Source organism: Chlamydomonas reinhardtii, chromosome 12, assembly GCF_000002595.2.
Source record: "Chlamydomonas reinhardtii strain CC-503 cw92 mt+ chromosome 12, whole genome shotgun sequence".
NCBI lineage: Eukaryota > Viridiplantae > Chlorophyta > Chlorophyceae > Chlamydomonadales > Chlamydomonadaceae > Chlamydomonas > Chlamydomonas reinhardtii.
The window spans coordinates 5451938-5467156 of NC_057015.1; the positions used below are offsets into that span (position 1 = coordinate 5451938).

At 62.6% G+C, this 15219-nt stretch overlaps 5 protein-coding genes across 6 annotated transcripts; 2 read left to right on the forward strand and 3 right to left on the reverse strand.

The window, feature by feature from the left end:
* Positions 1-2: 2 nt before the first annotated feature.
* Positions 3-1918, reverse strand: CHLRE_12g530500v5 (uncharacterized protein). Its single transcript, XM_001692876.2, has 4 exons — positions 1683-1918; positions 1462-1561; positions 1048-1205; positions 3-788 (listed from the first exon to the last, which is right to left on the reverse strand). The coding sequence occupies exons 1-4, from the start codon at positions 1799-1801 to the stop codon at positions 593-595; spliced, it is 573 nt and encodes a 190-aa protein (XP_001692928.1). The 5' UTR covers positions 1802-1918; the 3' UTR covers positions 3-592.
* A 140-nt stretch (positions 1919-2058) lies between these two features.
* CHLRE_12g530550v5 (uncharacterized protein) lies at positions 2059-6710 on the forward strand. Its single transcript, XM_043068557.1, has 12 exons — positions 2059-2248; positions 2426-2482; positions 2725-2858; positions 2982-3012; positions 3228-3407; positions 3679-3846; positions 4058-4282; positions 4542-4573; positions 4773-5128; positions 5302-5633; positions 5778-5840; positions 6029-6710. The coding sequence occupies exons 1-12, from the start codon at positions 2132-2134 to the stop codon at positions 6110-6112; spliced, it is 1779 nt and encodes a 592-aa protein (XP_042918652.1). The 5' UTR covers positions 2059-2131; the 3' UTR covers positions 6113-6710.
* A 110-nt stretch (positions 6711-6820) lies between these two features.
* Positions 6821-9658, reverse strand: CHLRE_12g530600v5 (uncharacterized protein). Its single transcript, XM_001692875.2, has 5 exons — positions 9484-9658; positions 9354-9386; positions 9048-9134; positions 8280-8663; positions 6821-8134 (listed from the first exon to the last, which is right to left on the reverse strand). The coding sequence occupies exons 1-5, from the start codon at positions 9511-9513 to the stop codon at positions 7529-7531; spliced, it is 1140 nt and encodes a 379-aa protein (XP_001692927.2). The 5' UTR covers positions 9514-9658; the 3' UTR covers positions 6821-7528.
* Positions 9659-9758: 100 nt separating this feature from the next.
* Positions 9759-13342, forward strand: CHLRE_12g530650v5 (uncharacterized protein). 2 transcript variants are annotated; one of them, XM_043068558.1, is made up of 5 exons: positions 9759-10540; positions 10659-10682; positions 11030-11119; positions 11531-11914; positions 12060-13342. In XM_043068558.1, the coding sequence occupies exons 1-5, from the start codon at positions 10502-10504 to the stop codon at positions 12663-12665; spliced, it is 1143 nt and encodes a 380-aa protein (XP_042918653.1). In that variant the 5' UTR covers positions 9759-10501; the 3' UTR covers positions 12666-13342. The 2 variants fall into 2 exon arrangements, with proteins under 2 accessions (XP_042918653.1, XP_001693042.1); XM_001692990.2 differs by having other exon boundaries at positions 12060-13091.
* CHLRE_12g530700v5 (uncharacterized protein) lies at positions 13093-15178 on the reverse strand. Its single transcript, XM_043068559.1, has one exon. The coding sequence runs from the start codon at positions 14899-14901 to the stop codon at positions 13690-13692; it is 1212 nt and encodes a 403-aa protein (XP_042918654.1). The 5' UTR covers positions 14902-15178; the 3' UTR covers positions 13093-13689.
* Between the last annotated feature and the right edge of the window lie 41 nt (positions 15179-15219).

A 15219-nucleotide genomic window follows, 5' to 3' on the forward strand; every position in this document is an offset into this window, starting at 1 on the left:
GCTTGCCTTGCATACAAGCCGTCTCAATGCCATGTTAGCATTTAGTCAAGCCATTCGGAAGGCGAAAGACATTCGTGAGGATTGGGGCGCACCTCGTGGCCGTACCTTCGCCTGCGCATCCATGGACCATCGCATGAACACAGCGGGCTGGTGGTAGCATCCCTGAGTCCTCAGTCCTCACACAATGCGCCTTGCCAACTCAAGTACCTCTCGGCTCTCGGGCCGAGAGTCAGCTACCATCCAGACGTTGCCAGCTCATGCACCATGCATACTGGAACAGCCCCGAGCTCCTCAATCCTGAGTCCTGACCGTCTTGGCCTGCGCCCTGCGGCCGCTTAATTTAGGGCCTCTCTATCCCTGCCACGTTCAGTGCCCAGCTAGCAAACAGCAACACTGAACCGCCGTACACACCAAAACGTCAAGCGGGGCATACCGGGCTCAGTGGCATCCGCTCACTCGTCAGCACGCAAGTCCAGCGATCCATCCTTTCGCCATCGCCACACCTATGTCCGCACACCACCCCGCCCCCCACCCCGCCATCACCTAACTAGTCATGTCTCACATCCCATCCCGCCCTGAGCAAATACACGCGTCATCGCGAGTTGGCTGATAGCTGCTGCTGCTGTTGCTGCGCCGATGACGCCAGTGCCTCCAGCCCCGCGTCCAGCGCCTCCTGCTCCTCCTGTTGCAGCAACTCCACCATACCGCGCACGCCGGACGCGGCCGGCCCCGGCACGGCCGCCTGGGCCCCCTCGGACAGCGCCGTGGCCGCAGAGCCCAGCAGGCGACTGTGAATGGTGGCAGGACAGACTTGCGTCAGATGAACGGGGTGAAGTGCAGTAAGCGGGAGGGGGGGGGGTACGCGGAGAGCTGCAGCGCTGCCCAGCACACGACCTGGCCTTGACCACCCAGCATGCAACCAGGGATGGACGCACGCCTATCATGCTATACCCCCACTGCCGTTCCGTAAGCTATACGTCCAGCTACCTGCCTCAGCCGCCCAGGCGCCCAACCTCCCGCCCTGCTGGACCCCGCCGCCGCCCTCACCTCCGCAGCGCCTGTAACCGCCCCGCCAGCTCCTGCTCCGCCTGTGTGAACGCCTGTTCCCGCGCAGCGCCTGCCTGCATCAGCTGTAGCTGCCGCTGCGCAAACTGCCGCGCCAGGGGCGGAGTGAAGGAGTCTAGCGCCACCGGCTCGGCCCGGGCCTGGCGGGTGTGATCACGTGGGGGTGGGGGGATTAGGCCGGTACGGAGTACGTATGGTAAGGTGGGCCACAACGGGTGTCCAAGCCAGCCGCTGAGCCAGCGGGGCCGGGCTGAGGCTGCTGTACTGTCCATCTCCATCAAGACCGAGGTTTGCACTCCCAAAGTTGAGCTTGGAGGTGATTGGCACTGCACGGCGCGGCGCCCTTACGTCACGCCAGCGCACCCCACGCGGTGAAACAGCGGGCCCCGGGCGCACCTCTGGGTACTTCTGCAGGAAAGCCCGAATGAGGGGCTTCTCTGGAAGCGTGACGCGAGGTATCCCCGTTAGGGAGTAAGACAACTGCTCGGTGCGGTATCTGCAGCACGGGCCACATTGGGCATGGGTGAGCGGAGGCGTAGTTGCCTGAAGCGCGTGTGTGGGGTTGCTGCGCTATTGCATGCCGTCCAGACCCGGCACAGGCCAGCTTGCGAACTCACTGTGTAAGAACGTCAAGTGCCTTGGGTGCTGCGAAATGGCCGCTCTCCAAGTCTCGCATCAGTTTGGCGACAAGGTTTGCTCTCCGTGTGGGCCGCACCACCAGCCGCCAGAACTCCATCTGTACTTGATTCGTATGTTATTATAATCGCGCTTCAGTCTATTTGGTAAAGGCTGAGTGAAATGGTTCAGCTTGGCCCGGAACTTGCGGTCTGTCGCATACTCACTATACTTTGCTATATTGATGTTTGCCCGTCTTTAATACTGTGTTGAGGAGTGGTTTGATTAGAGGGCACGAGCGGGAGTGCCGATTGCAGGCCGATCCCGCAAGCAACCGGACTAATGCCCACGCGATGCCTATAGTGACGCCTCCAACAGGAATACATGCAATCAACTTACGATGCTACGAAACAACAGCTTGAGGGGAAAGTGACTCTCAGAGAAAACGACGATGGCTGATTCTTCACCTTTGCCCTTCCTCCCGCTTGAGGTTAAGACGCACAGCGGTCATGCGGGATGTATCACACTCACCCCCACGGGAGATGTCCTCTATAGCCCTCACCCGTCGGTAAGGGTTCTCCCGCCCAAAACCGTGCCACATCCACGCGCGCTCGTGGCACCGCTCACTCCCGGGTTCGTGTACTCAGGCCTCCAGACGATCAGTGTCTGACACACGTAGTACTGAGTTGATGCCATGTGAAAAGCTGGAACCTGACCCCGTGCAAATCTCATGGATACAACGCAGAGCGGCCGCGGCATCTTCGGCTGGCTCTCTGGCCTTGTTCGCCCCAACAAAAAGCAGGTCCGCCGGTAGTTTCTACGTTCTACTGTAGTACGGATTAGAACAGAAGCCAATAAGCGAACAAGGGGGGTTTATGCGCCTGAGCTTTATGACTTGGTCCCAACTCTCAAAGCTCAAGGGAGAGAGCGGGGTCCATCCATTTTAATCCTCTTGTATTCCCCGAGTACTCAGGACCCAAGAACAGTGACAACGCCGCAGCCTGCCAACCAGCGCATCTGATGCTTGACCCGCAACCCGCGCAGCTGATTCCTGGGGCGCACCTGATTGGCGCCAAGCTCGAGACGCCATGCCGGTTCACGGTGTGGTGGGCACAGCCCTACACCAGCCGCACCGGCTGCGTCACCAAGCACCGGTTCAAGGCTTGCCACTCCACACGGTCCGTACAAACTGCGGGCCAGGGCGGGCCGCCCACCACGCAGTTGGTGCCGTGACTGTGATTAACACCCTCTGATGGAGTGACTTACCGTATCCTTGCCGCCATGTTGTTGACGGCTTGCAGGTTTGAGACGCCGGACACCGTGGCTGCACAGGTACGGACGGACTGTGCCCGTGTGCCCCGCTGCCTGCCCATGGCCTCAGGCATACCACATGCCGGCAGCTGCAGGCGCGCAATGCACTCATGCCCCGGCCAGCTCTCCCGCATGCCCGCGAACCGCCGCACAGCTACCTGGTCTTGTGCCCGTCCAGACCCCGACCCCCCTCCCCCGGCTCACGCCGCAACCGCCGCTGCCGGCCTGCTACACAGGCGCTGGTGGAGTACCTGCGGCGCCGCGCCAGCTGGTGGGGCCGGGCCTCGCCGCCGCACGTGGCCGCCATCGTCAACCCGGTCAGCGGCAAGGGCTCGGCGCAGCGGCTGATGGAGGCGCAGGTGCTGCCGCTACTGCGGGACGTGGCGGGGCTGAGGGTCACCGTGCACGTGACACAGGTGCGGGGCGTGGGTGCGGGGGAAGATGGGGAAAGGGCACGAGGGCTGAGAGGAGGGCTGGTGGTGTGCCAGACAATGCCAGAGACTTGCGGGTTACGTCCGCACGTTCACACATGGGCATTGGCAACGGCTACCGTGTACGGTAACTGTGCGAAAAGGCATGCAGTGGAACTGAAACATACCGCACTAGACGCAGCCGGCAGTGTGTGCGGGCCTCGGTCATCGCTCAGCCTGCTTCGCTCGCGTCACCTACTGCTGCCGCGCTGCACAGGCTCGCATGCACGCGGCGGAGCTGGTTCGAGGCCTGAACCTCAGCTGCGGTAGCAGTGCGGCGGAGGGAGCCGCCGGTGCCGCCGCGGCCTCGGGGTCGGGTGCTGCACCCCCTGTGGACCTGATCATGTTCGTGGGCGGGGACGGCACCTTGTACGAGGGCCTGCAGGTGAGGGGCCGGCGTGTGGCGTAGTGGGTAGATTATTCCAGGGGGAGAGCGGCGGCCCTGTGGCCTTGCGGCCACCGGTCCGTGCTTGCGGGGTTGGCGTCGCATACCCATGTTCCCTTCCCCAAGTAGCACTCGTGCGGCCCTGTCGCCAGCACAACCGACACGGTCACTGACTTCCACGCCGTGCATTGGCCTGCGCAACCGGGCACAGGGCCTGTTCCAGCGCCCCGACTGGGAGGCGGCGGTGCAGTGCCCCATGGCGGCGGTGCCGTGCGGCAGCGGCAACGGACTGGCGGCCAGCGCGGGGCTGTGGGACCCGGTCACGGCGGTGGTGTCCGTGTGCCGCGGCCGCACGGAGGCGGTGGACGTGGCCAGTGTGCTGCAGCCGCCGGGCAACCGCTTCTACTGCCTGCTGTCGGTTGTGTACGGCTCCATGGTGCGTGGGTGCAGGTTGGAGAGGGAGTGTGGAGAGTTAGGGGGAGGGGTTCCGGTGCGTGGTAATGCAGGGTGGCAGGGCTCGTGGGTTGGCGTGGTGCAAGTGATGTTGAGGCTGTGGGCAATTTGACTCAAACGGAGGGCCTCGGTGTTAGAGAGCGCGGGGCCGGGGGCACGTATCGGTGTGCTTGCCCGCAAGAGGCCTGCTTTTCTTTCCACGGGTCTGTGACGGTCCTGTGCCCCTGACAACTGTGCAACAGGCCAACCTCGACATCGGCACACAACATCTGCGGTGAGGTGGTGTCATTTGGACTTGGCAGTGAACCTGCGCGCCCGCTTGCGGACGTTGGGGCGCCTCTTGTTTAGCTGCATCATGTCGCTGCCGTTCACTTCTTTTTCCTGCTTCGCTGTTGCACGGAAGGGCCCCTCTCCCCATCCGCCTTCTGTACCTGGGCTTTAACGCCTCCCTGTTGCTTCCTCCGCGTCGCCAGGTGGATGGGCGAGCTGCGCTTCCACCTGGGTGGGCTGTGGGAAATCATCCGCGGCCGCCTCTACAACTGCCGCATCTTTGTGCTGCCGCCAGCCGGCGAGGGGGCCGAGCCGCTGGCACGCGACGGCAACGGTACCGCCGGCACCGGCGCCGCCTCGCCCCAAGCAGTGGTCATCACCTTGCCTCAAGGGGCGACTGAGGACACGGCGGCTGGCGGCGCCGGCGGTGCAAGCGGGGCTGCTGCTGCCAGCAGCGGCAAAGCCGGTGGCGGCATGCACGAGCGGCTGCTGCCGGCGCGCCAGTCAGCGGGGAATGCGGGTGGCGGTGCGGGTGGACATGTATCCGACTACCCTGCAGGTGTGTTGATGAATTGTGCACTCTGGCCTGACCCGCTCGGGCCTTGGCTTGCTTCCATTCTTGGGCGTCTCTTGCTTGCTGAGCAGTATGCACTGCCCCCACACATGTGCATGCCAGTTTGCCTACGTGTCTCCCTCGCGTTAATTTACTGTAACACGCGACCGCATGCGCAGGGCCGCCGTTGCCGCTGCTGGCCTCGCTGCCCGGCCTGCCGCATCCGCTGCCCGACAGCCTGGATAGCCTGCCGGCGGGCTGGCAGCAGCTGCCGGACTCGTTCGCCATCCTGGGCGCCTACAACACGCAGTACCTGGCGCTGGGGGCGCGGGCAAACCCCGGCGGCCGAATGGGCGACGGCGCCTGGGACGTGTGGCACATGGCGGCAGACGGCGGGGCTCACAGGGGCAAGCGGGCGAGCGGCGGCGTGCGTGCGCGCGCACTCAAGGTGCTACTGGGGATTGAGGACGGCGGCTTTGCAAAGTCGCCGGGCGTGATGCGGACAACCAAGGTAGGTGTGCATGTGCGTCTTTTGGCTGAGGGCGCATGTGTGTGCAAGTCGGTGTGCGTTCATGAGCGCCGCAGCTGCGCACACACACGCTGTGCCCATGTACATTGCCAAGTTTGTGGCCGGACGTTCACAATCCCGTCGCAGGCTCGCGCGCTGATGTTTGAGCAACGCGACTCTGCGACGTGGACGGTGCTGGATGGCGAGGAGGTGAGCCGCGGGCCGCACATGACACGGGCCGTTGAGCGGAAGCCTGCAACGCCGCATCAACCTGTGAATGCGCCTCGCATGCCGCGCAACCGAGGCCAAAACCAACGCCCACTCCTTCCCATAGCTCACATTGTCACTGCTGCTTCTGCTCTTCTGCTGTCTGTTGCCCGTCTGTTGCCTCACTGCAGGTGCCCAACCTGCCCCTGTACCTTGAGGTGCACCAGGGCATTTGCCGCCTGCTGGTGGCGCCGCTGTTTGAGGAGCTGGATTGATGGTGCAGGCGTGGACCTGGATGCGGGTGGTGGTTGCAGCAGAGCGGCGGACGGGGCGGCGTGACTACATTTAGTTGTGTGCGTTTGCAATGACCAGCACTTCAGTACAGACCGCTGCCGCCCAGTAGTGTGGTGATGTGGTCCCGTAGTGAAGGCGACACTACAGAAGGGTGAGCATGGATGCCAAGATCAATGTTGGCGGAGCTGGACTGATACGCGCTGTAATGTACCGGCATTGGAAGGTTCTGCTGTCCGCTAGACAACAAGTCGCTGCCACTGGCGCGGGTAACCCAGACCATGGCCTCTTCCATTAGGAGGGTGGGAATTTCGGGGATCGGCTATTTTAAAGTGGTTGTGACGGGCCGTCCCAGCTCTGCTGGATACCTGGGCGGGGCAACCGGATGGCTGGGGCGGGGCGTCCCAGGTCTGCTGGATGGCCTGGCGGGGTCCGCTGGATGGCCCGGTCGGGTCGGCCCGGCAGTGTTGGATAGACGGGCGGGACCTGTTGCGCGTCCCGGTCGGGTCGTCTCCCGGTAGGCAGGTTACGTGGCCGGGCATTGCTGGATGGCCCGTGCCGGCTGGATGAATCTCCGACCCGATGCGCTGGATGGGCCCCCCAGACATCCCTCCCACCCTCCGGTCCATCATGTCATAACGTTTGCGTCCCTGACTCCCCGCGCCCTTAGGACTGTGCCTTCCAACCGTTGTCATTTGCGTCAGTTACACGGAAACTTTCCGCTGCCGCGTGTACACGCACCTGTCTTGGCTAGAGGTGTGCATTACGGCAACAACCCTAGCTGACCACCTGTGTCAGTTTATGCCCCTGACACCATCCTCGTCAACTTGCACCAGTGGACCTAACAACTAAATCGTGAGCCAAATGTAGCTCACGCATCACGCTCGTTTTGGCACGGCAGAACGCGCAAACGCGGGCACGCATTGAGCAGGCGACCGTCAAAGTGCTGGGGACTCGGTCCAAGGCAGTGCCAACCCCACACCACTTCGTGGTCAAGTCCAGCCTCCAGCGAGAACCGCTGCATGCACACGGTCAAGAGTCACCCAAAACACACGCCTCATGGCGGCAAGTATCCTGGAATACACGCAAGGCCATGTCTCGCCCAAACCAGCTGTCGTGTCATTCTTCTCGTGTAATACTTGCTAGCGCATATGCCGCGCGTCACTCCTTGGTTACGTATTGAGTCCAGGCAATCCCAAGACCCACAAAACAGTACAGGCGCTTATGATGGAATGCATCTCCTTCCGAGGCGCTCCATTGCGCTCATGTTGCCCGAATATCCCGAATACTGACTGACCGCCTGAAAGCGGCACAGCCCCCACCTTTCAATGACCTCCCGTCATCAACAAGCGCTCGCCCTCCATCACTACTACATACCCGCCGACCCCGACGTTGGGCATTTAGCCCTTGAGCACGGTCTTGATCAGCAGGCGCGCCACGGTGTAGGGGTCGACGTTGGCAGCGGGGCGGCGGTCCTCCAGGTAGCCGTAGCCCTTGAGCATGACGGGCAGGGGAATGCGGATGGAAGAGCCGCGGTCAGCCACACCGTGCTTGAAGGTGTTGATGTCACAGGTCTCGTGCTTGCCGGTCAGGCGCGCCTCGTTGCCAATGCCGTACTGGGTGATGTGCTCGATGTGGGTCTTGGACAGCTTCTCCACGGCCTCCTCAATCACCTTCATGCCGCCGGGCACGCGCATGCCCTTGGTCGAGAAGTTAGTGTGGGCGCCAGTGCCGTTCCAGTCACCGGTGCGCACGGGCTTGGGGTTGAAGGTCGACACAATGCCGAAGTCCTCGCCCAGGCGGTGCAGCAGCCAGCGGGACAGCATCACCTCGTCGCCCAGGGCCAGAGGGCCGACGGGGCCGATCTGGTACTCCCACTGGCCGGGCATCACCTCGGCGTTGATGCCGGAGATGACCAGACCGGCCTTCATGCAGGCCTCCATGTGGGCCTCAGCCAGGGGGCGGCCGAAGGCGGACTCAGCGCCCACACCGCAGTAGAAGGGGCCCTGCGTGGCAAGGAGAAAAGACTCAATACCAAGCCCCATGAGAGACTGCGTGGGATACTCCTGGGCTTCAAGACGCTCCCTGCGGCCATCCCCCGCTCAGCCGCACCCCTCGCCAGCTCCAGTCGTATCCCTTGCGCTGCCGCACCTGGGGAGCAGGGAAGCCGCCAGCGGGCCAGCCGTAGATGTGGCCAGAGGTCTTGGCCAGCATGGTGTACTCCTGCTCGAAGCCGTACCAGCAGTCCTCGGCAGTGACCTTGTCGTCAATGATCTCGCGGAGCTTGGCGCGGGTGTTGGTGGAGTGGGGCTTGCCATCGGGGGCGAACACCTCGCACATCACCAGCACGTGGGGGGCACCGCGGATGGGGTCGGTCACCACGCGCACGGGGCGCAGGATGCAGTCCGAGTTGTTGCCCTCAGCCTGGCCGGTGGACGAGCCATCGAACGACCAGTCGGGGTACTCCGAGGCGTCCAGGCCAAGGGGAGCCTCGAAGCACTTGGTCTTCGAGCGCATCTCGTTGAAGATCATGCCCTGTGTTGGGGCGCGTCACAGCGGGGCATGTCAGGCGCCCGTAGCAGTGGAGGCGGATGCCACTACACCGGAAGGGTGCGCTGCTTGTCAGCAGCCGCGTGTCACCCTTAACAGTGCCTCAGGCCATCGCGTGAGGCATCACGTGAACGTATCAGGCGCAGGCAACCCTAGCTACATCAATGCGGGTGCATCTGTCGATTTATGGGGAAGAACATCGCGCTTGTCACGAGAAAGCTACGGTGGGCGACTATCGTAGAGGGCAGGACTGGCACTGTCCGCATTGCCGTATTCATCAATGGGCACGTGCTGCACCGGTTGGGTAACTAGTAGCGGCAAGGTCGGGCTACGCGACTGCCACGCCGCAGCACGCCGGGCAGTACTTGCCTTCTCGGCCTTGCCTTCGTTGCCATCCGCCCAGATGTACTCGGCCTTCATGCCATAGGCTTGGACGCGCACCGTCAGGCGACGGCCCTGCAGACAGGACGCAAAGAACGCCGCGGAAGACCGCATTAGAAGGGAGGCAACACAGTCGCGCGCTAGGAGTGCCTCACCCCCGCATAGGTCGAAACCAGACAACGAGAAACGCATGCGCTGGGTGCACGTGTAGCGCCCGAGACTCCAACGTCGGGCTGGCAAGCGCGAGGCATTCTACAAGCCGCCCACACGTGCTCCTCGCAGCCTCTAGCTCACCTGGCGAGGAGCGCCAGTGGCACGGCCAGATACCTGTGAAGCATTGAGAACAGAGAAATCGAGTCAAATCAGCCTGCAGTCGTGCGCACCAATCGAAGCCGTGGGCGTGAGTGCACGAGTAGTGGCTGACCTGGGTGTTCAGACGCATCGAGACGGCCATGGTGATGAACTATACCGAATGGTAATACCCGGGAAACAACTTTGCCGGGTGATTAAGAAGACGACTTGCACGCCGCGTACGGTGAGCTCATGCGGCGTGACTGCGCGACCGGAGCGCTTTCCAGAGACGTTATTCTCGGCACAAGAATGTAGGAACTGTCTATTACGGTCGGCAATTACAGTACTTCCGTTGCCATGTGACCGGGCCACTGCCAGCACTCGCAACCCGGCATGCGTGCTGGCCAACATATGCTCGCTAGCACGTTTTCCAGTTCGCCGAATGCGCATGGCACATCCGTATGACCGGGCAGGACAGGGTTCCCTCGACTTAAACGCCCGTGGTCACCTGGCGCCGGGTCACCTGGCGCCATGCCCCACTCCAGGTGAGCTGTCCCAATGGGTTATGTAGCATAATGTTCTAGCATTTCACTTGTAGAGCAATCGTGTGGAAGGGGTGAGCGACAGAGTTGCTTGGTGCCAGGAAGGACAGGCCGAAACAGCAGACACCACCCGGACTTCACCCTGTACTTGCCTATGAAGGTTCCCTTTGCAGGAAGCTTCAGGGCCGCTAGAATGATAGGGGCAATGGTCGCGTTGCAGATTCAAAGTCGGGAAGGCGGGCACTGGCGGGCAGCGGAATGCGTGCCAGCAAGCTAGGGTTTTGACAGCCAACCCCCAAACGCGGGCTGGACGCCGCAAGCGTAATTGCTTATAGCAGTTAACACTGCCCAGCTGAATACGCAAGGCAAGGGCTGCGCTCGGCGGTCCTTTTGGGGCCGCTTGCAGCTCAGCGGTGCACCACGGCCAGGCACGCTCGGTGTCTTTCGTTGCCTTCATCTAGTAAATATGTAACTAAAAGAACCGCTCGATGATTTGGGGCTGGCTCGCGTGGCCAAGCCCATGCGACCTCATGGCGCCGAATTGGGCGAGTTGCTGGCGACAAGGGGGTCGCTGCTACCCAGCTCGATCCCCTTTACCTCGTTGCAAAGATGGCGTTCGCTCTGCGTGGTGTTACCGCTAAGGCCTCGGTGGGTGCACATTCAGCTGGTGGCGTTTCGCGAAGCAAGGGTTCCCTCCGCAAGCTCCGACTAGTTTTGACGGGTTGTTCGCTCCCTATGTGCTCCCATCCTTATCCTTTCACCACAGGGCCGCACTGCTGGCGCCCGCTCGGTAGGTTGGGTGCGTGGCGACCTCTTTTGGCGGCGGCGGTGCAGCATTCAGCCTGAGTCGCCCGTGGCGCAGTCGCCTTGCAGAACTTAGATGGCTAGACAAATAAAAATATACAAGTCAGCGTGGGGAGCAGCAGCTGGTCGAGGCGCCCTGCAACAGCGCAAGACATCGTTGGGTCGCCTCCTGGGCAGAAGCGGGCGGATCAGGGCCGCCAAACATCTATGGAGCGCACAAGCAAAGTGAAGCTACCATATAGCACTGGACCAAGCGCAGCGCTTGCATGTGACTGTGCTCGATGCACGTTCAGGAAATTCGCTTGCATCGCTTTTTGTGCTTGCTTTCCGCAGTCGGGCCGCACCCTGACGGTGCGCGTCCAGGCCTATGGCATGAAGGCTGAGTACATCTGGGCGGATGGCAACGAGGGCAAGCCTGAGAAGGTGGGAGTGGGGGCGCGCACGAGGGGGTTTGCGTGTGGCGTGCCCTGGAACGAAGTAAAATGAGCAAGGTTGACGACTTAGGACTGTGTGTAGCCCAGCTATCGTTTTCTTCGTTAGCTTGACCATGCACATGCTTTTAGGGTACGGGTTACTGCAGGGTTTGCTTACCTACATGAGTTTGCGACAGGCGCCGTTGTGTTGAGCGAACGCGGTTGGGCAGCACAATACGTCCCGATTGTCGGGAGCATGTATGCGAGGGAAGTGCTAGCGGCACGTGTCCTCTGGTGCCGCAACCTGCGCCTCAGTGGCGGCTCCAGAGAGGTTCCGGGTTTCACCAGACTAGTGGTGACTGTGGGCGTGCAGCGCTGTCACCAACGCCGGCGTGCCCCGCTGTGACGGGCCCCACCACAGGGCATGATCTTCAACGAGATGCGCTCGAAGACCAAGTGCTTCGAGGCCCCCCTGGGCCTGGACGCCTCGGAGTACCCCGACTGGTCGTTCGATGGCTCGTCCACCGGCCAGGCTGAGGGCAACAACTCGGACTGCATCCTGCGCCCCGTGCGCGTGGTGACCGACCCCATCCGCGGTGCCCCCCACGTGCTGGTGATGTGCGAGGTGTTCGCCCCCGATGGCAAGCCCCACTCCACCAACACCCGCGCCAAGCTCCGCGAGATCATTGACGACAAGGTCACTGCCGAGGACTGCTGGTACGGCTTCGAGCAGGAGTACACCATGCTGGCCAAGACCTCTGGCCACATCTACGGCTGGCCCGCTGGCGGCTTCCCTGCTCCCCAGGTGCGGCAGCGCAAGGGATACGACTGGAGCTGGCGAGGGGTGCGGCTGAGCGGGGGATGGCCGCAGGGAGCGTCTTGAAGCCCAGGAGTATCCCACGCAGTCTCTCAGGGGGCTTGATATTGAGTCTTTTCTCTTTGCCACGCAGGGCCCCTTCTACTGCGGTGTGGGCGCTGAGTCCGCCTTCGGCCGCCCCCTGGCTGAGGCCCACATGGAGGCCTGCATGAAGGCCGGTCTGGTCATCTCCGGCATCAACGCCGAGGTGATGCCCGGCCAGTGGGAGTACCAGATCGGCCCCGTCGGCCCTCTGGCCCTGGGCGACGAGGTGATGCTGTCCCGCTGGCTGCTGCACCGCCTGGGCGAGGACTTCGGCATTGTGTCGACCTTCAACCCCAAGCCCGTGCGCACCGGTGACTGGAACGGCACTGGCGCCCACACTAACTTCTCGACCAAGGGCATGCGCGTGCCCGGCGGCATGAAGGTGATCGAGGAGGCCGTGGAGAAGCTGTCCAAGACCCACATCGAGCACATCACCCAGTACGGCATTGGCAACGAGGCGCGCCTGACCGGCAAGCACGAGACCTGCGACATCAACACCTTCAAGCACGGTGTGGCTGACCGCGGCTCTTCCATCCGCATTCCCCTGCCCGTCATGCTCAAGGGCTACGGCTACCTGGAGGACCGCCGCCCCGCTGCCAACGTCGACCCCTACACCGTGGCGCGCCTGCTGATCAAGACCGTGCTCAAGGGCTAAATGCCCAGCATGCGCCAGCTAATAAGGGCAGCGATGAGGCGGAGGGGTGCGTGACTCGGATGTGAGCTGTGATGAGGGGGTTGCTTCTATCGGCTAAGGGTGTGTGTGTGTGTGTCTGTCTATGCTGGGCCGGGTATGTGGACCGGCGACCTGACGTTTGGAATGCGTGCGTGTGCACACTGCCCGGTTGCAGTGTCTGCGCATGTATTTCCTGGCAACTCCAAAGCCTACGGTTGAGCAAGTGACCTGTCTTTGGTTGGACGATTGTTCTGACACGTCGATTGCTGCTAGGTTAACGGGAGGTTGCGGCGTGAGCCCTGCGACGAGCTGCGTAATACTATTTCCTTGTACTTCTTCCTCGCGCGCCCTCCTGGGTGCTGACGCATTGTCAGGTTTGCTCAGGTCGCCACATGTAATCGAACACGTCAACAGAACACTCGTCTGGGTTGATTGGGAAGGCATCTTTTGACCGCCTGAATGCCCGGGATTGTAGGGTGAGATAGCCGAGGTTCATTTGCAGCTGTAGAGAGAGTCCCGGCCAATGATTGCAAGATATGCACAGGATCAACGTACACGAAGCGGAAACACCACTAGCTTAGCGCGTTGCCGGATTGCAACATGGGACCGTCATTAAGTAGATACCAGACCAGACCAAGCGCCTGTAATGGTTGGCACGGCATAAAGACCTGCACCACTGCCTGTGGGCTGTGAAGTCCAAGGTCTATGAGAGGTGCGGTGCGGTCACAGTCCCTTGCAAGATGTTCCGCATCGCCACCCCGCAAGCAGGCCGGGCACCACCCAGCACCTGATGGGGGCGCCTCCAATATCATCATGCAACGGTGCACCTAACCCTATCGAAAGCACTTCGCTAACCCTTTTCCGCATTCCATTGGAAGTGTCACGCACTTGCACCCTTGCGCTCACTGCACCCTACTGGGCTTCACCAGCCTGCCTTAACACTGTCCCATCTCACACCCTTGCGCCCGCAAACATCTACGGTCTACACATGCACGCACACTCCTGACTACGTTAGCGCCACTGCCGCGGCTGCCATCAGGTGGTTTCCCGCCGCGGACCCCGGCGCCATCCCGGCCATACCACCGCCCGCGCCGCCTCCCTGGCTCAACTGCTGCGGTGCCTGCTGCGGCGACGCCTGCTGCTGCGCCTGCTGTGGCGGCCCCTGCGGAGAAGCCGGTTGCTGCTGCTGTTGCTGCTGCAGCTGCTGATAATGGTGCTGCGCGTCCTTGTCCAGTTCCTGCGCCGTGCGCCGCACCGCCGCCGCGCGCTGCCGGTGCAGCTCCGAGGCGTTCGCGCGGCGGTAGGGCTTGAGCACGTCGCCGGCGAACCCAGGGATGGCCAGGTTCCAGCTGCGCTCCAGGTGCAGCGCGATGTCGCGCGCCTTGAGCACGCCGCCGCTCTTGCGCCGCTTGGCTGCCTCGCAGCCCAGGGCCACCGCGTTGCTGACCCACTCGGTGTAGAACTCCACCAGCGCGGCCTCCGTGGCGGGGTCCATCACGTGGTTCTCGAGGCCGGCGGCGCGCAGTGCCATGCGCATGCCACGCCGGGGCAGCAGGCGGCGGTCGTCGTCGGGATGGTCCACCGAAAACGCACTCCCACCCGCCGCGGCCGCCGCCGCCGCGCGCTGGCGCTGCAGCAGCTGCTGCTGTTGCTGCTGCTGTTGGCGCTGCGCCGCCTGCGCGGCCGCCGCTGCGGCTGCTTGCGTGGCCTGCGTGTGCGCCAGCGTCTGCGAAATGATGTTGAACACCTGCGCCGCAGCCAACGTGGGCTGTGCAGGCGCTGCTGCTGCCGGCTGTGCCACCGCTACGCTGGGGGCTTGTGCGGGAGCAGGCTCGGGCTCGCCAGGCCGCATTCGCTTAGCATCCGGTGGCCCCACGGCATCCGCTGGGCGCTTGGCACCGACCTGCTGCTGTGCCTGCATTTGCTGGTATTGCGCCATGCCAGGTGCTGGCAGTCCCGGCTGCGCAACCACGCCTAGCGCCATGCCAGCCGGCCGCGGAGGTGCCGCTCCTGGCGCCATGCTGGGGGGCATGCCCGGGATCATGCTGTGCGAGACGCCGGGTGCCATATTAAGCGGCTGGATTGGTAGCCCTGCCTGCGGCGCGACGCCCGGCGCCATACCAGGCGCCGCACCTGGCGCCATACCTGGTGCCATCCCTGGTGCCATAGACATTGGCGGTGGCCCCGGCTGCATGCTGCTTGGTGGTCCCGGCTGCATGATGCCTCTTCGCTAGCCCTAGCTAGGTGCGGCTCAGCTCTGCTGAGTCCCGGCCAAGGCCGGGGCCCACTCTCAAGCTCTCCGAGTGATCCGCCTGGCGAGCAGAGCAAGTATTCGAAGCAGTAAGTCCAGAATAGCGCTCAAAAAATCGCGTTTTTGCAAGAGCTCTGAATCAAAGACAAGCGCGCCAGTGTTTCAGGCCTTTGCAGCGAGAATGTTCCTTACTGCATATGCTTCTGTTGTTGTTGTTGTTGTTGTTGTTGTTGTTGTTGTGAAGTTAGCTATATATTCCAAGTATGGACAAAACTGGGAGCGCAG

Excerpts from the sequence above, each read along its gene's own strand:
- CHLRE_12g530500v5 (XM_001692876.2), bottom strand. The coding sequence starts at position 1,801 with ATGGAGTTCTGGCGGCTGGTGGTGCGGCCCACACGGAGAGCAAACCTT. Across the intron at positions 1,206-1,461 it reads TCCTGCAGAAGTACCCAGAG|GCCCGGGCCGAGCCGGTGGC; the intron begins GTGCGCCCGGGG and ends CACACCCGCCAG. Across the intron at positions 789-1,047 it reads CGGTTACAGGCGCTGCGGAG|TCGCCTGCTGGGCTCTGCGG; the intron begins GTGAGGGCGGCG and ends CACCATTCACAG.
- CHLRE_12g530550v5 (XM_043068557.1), top strand. The coding sequence starts at position 2,132 with ATGGCTGATTCTTCACCTTTGCCCTTCCTCCCGCTTGAGGTTAAGACG. Across the intron at positions 4,574-4,772 it reads ATCGGCACACAACATCTGCG|GTGGATGGGCGAGCTGCGCT; the intron begins GTGAGGTGGTGT and ends CCGCGTCGCCAG. Across the intron at positions 5,841-6,028 it reads CGGTGCTGGATGGCGAGGAG|GTGCCCAACCTGCCCCTGTA; the intron begins GTGAGCCGCGGG and ends GCCTCACTGCAG.
- CHLRE_12g530600v5 (XM_001692875.2), bottom strand. The coding sequence starts at position 9,513 with ATGGCCGTCTCGATGCGTCTGAACACCCAG. Across the intron at positions 9,387-9,483 it reads CGATGCGTCTGAACACCCAG|GTATCTGGCCGTGCCACTGG; the intron begins GTCAGCCACTAC and ends AATGCTTCACAG. Across the intron at positions 8,664-9,047 it reads ACGAAGGCAAGGCCGAGAAG|GGCATGATCTTCAACGAGAT; the intron begins GCAAGTACTGCC and ends GCCCCAACACAG.
- CHLRE_12g530650v5 (XM_043068558.1), top strand. The coding sequence starts at position 10,502 with ATGGCGTTCGCTCTGCGTGGTGTTACCGCTAAGGCCTCG. Across the intron at positions 10,683-11,029 it reads GCACTGCTGGCGCCCGCTCG|TCGGGCCGCACCCTGACGGT; the intron begins GTAGGTTGGGTG and ends TGCTTTCCGCAG. Across the intron at positions 11,915-12,059 it reads GCGGCTTCCCTGCTCCCCAG|GGCCCCTTCTACTGCGGTGT; the intron begins GTGCGGCAGCGC and ends TTTGCCACGCAG.
- CHLRE_12g530700v5 (XM_043068559.1), bottom strand. The coding sequence starts at position 14,901 with ATGCAGCCGGGACCACCAAGCAGCATGCAGCCGGGGCCACCGCCAATG.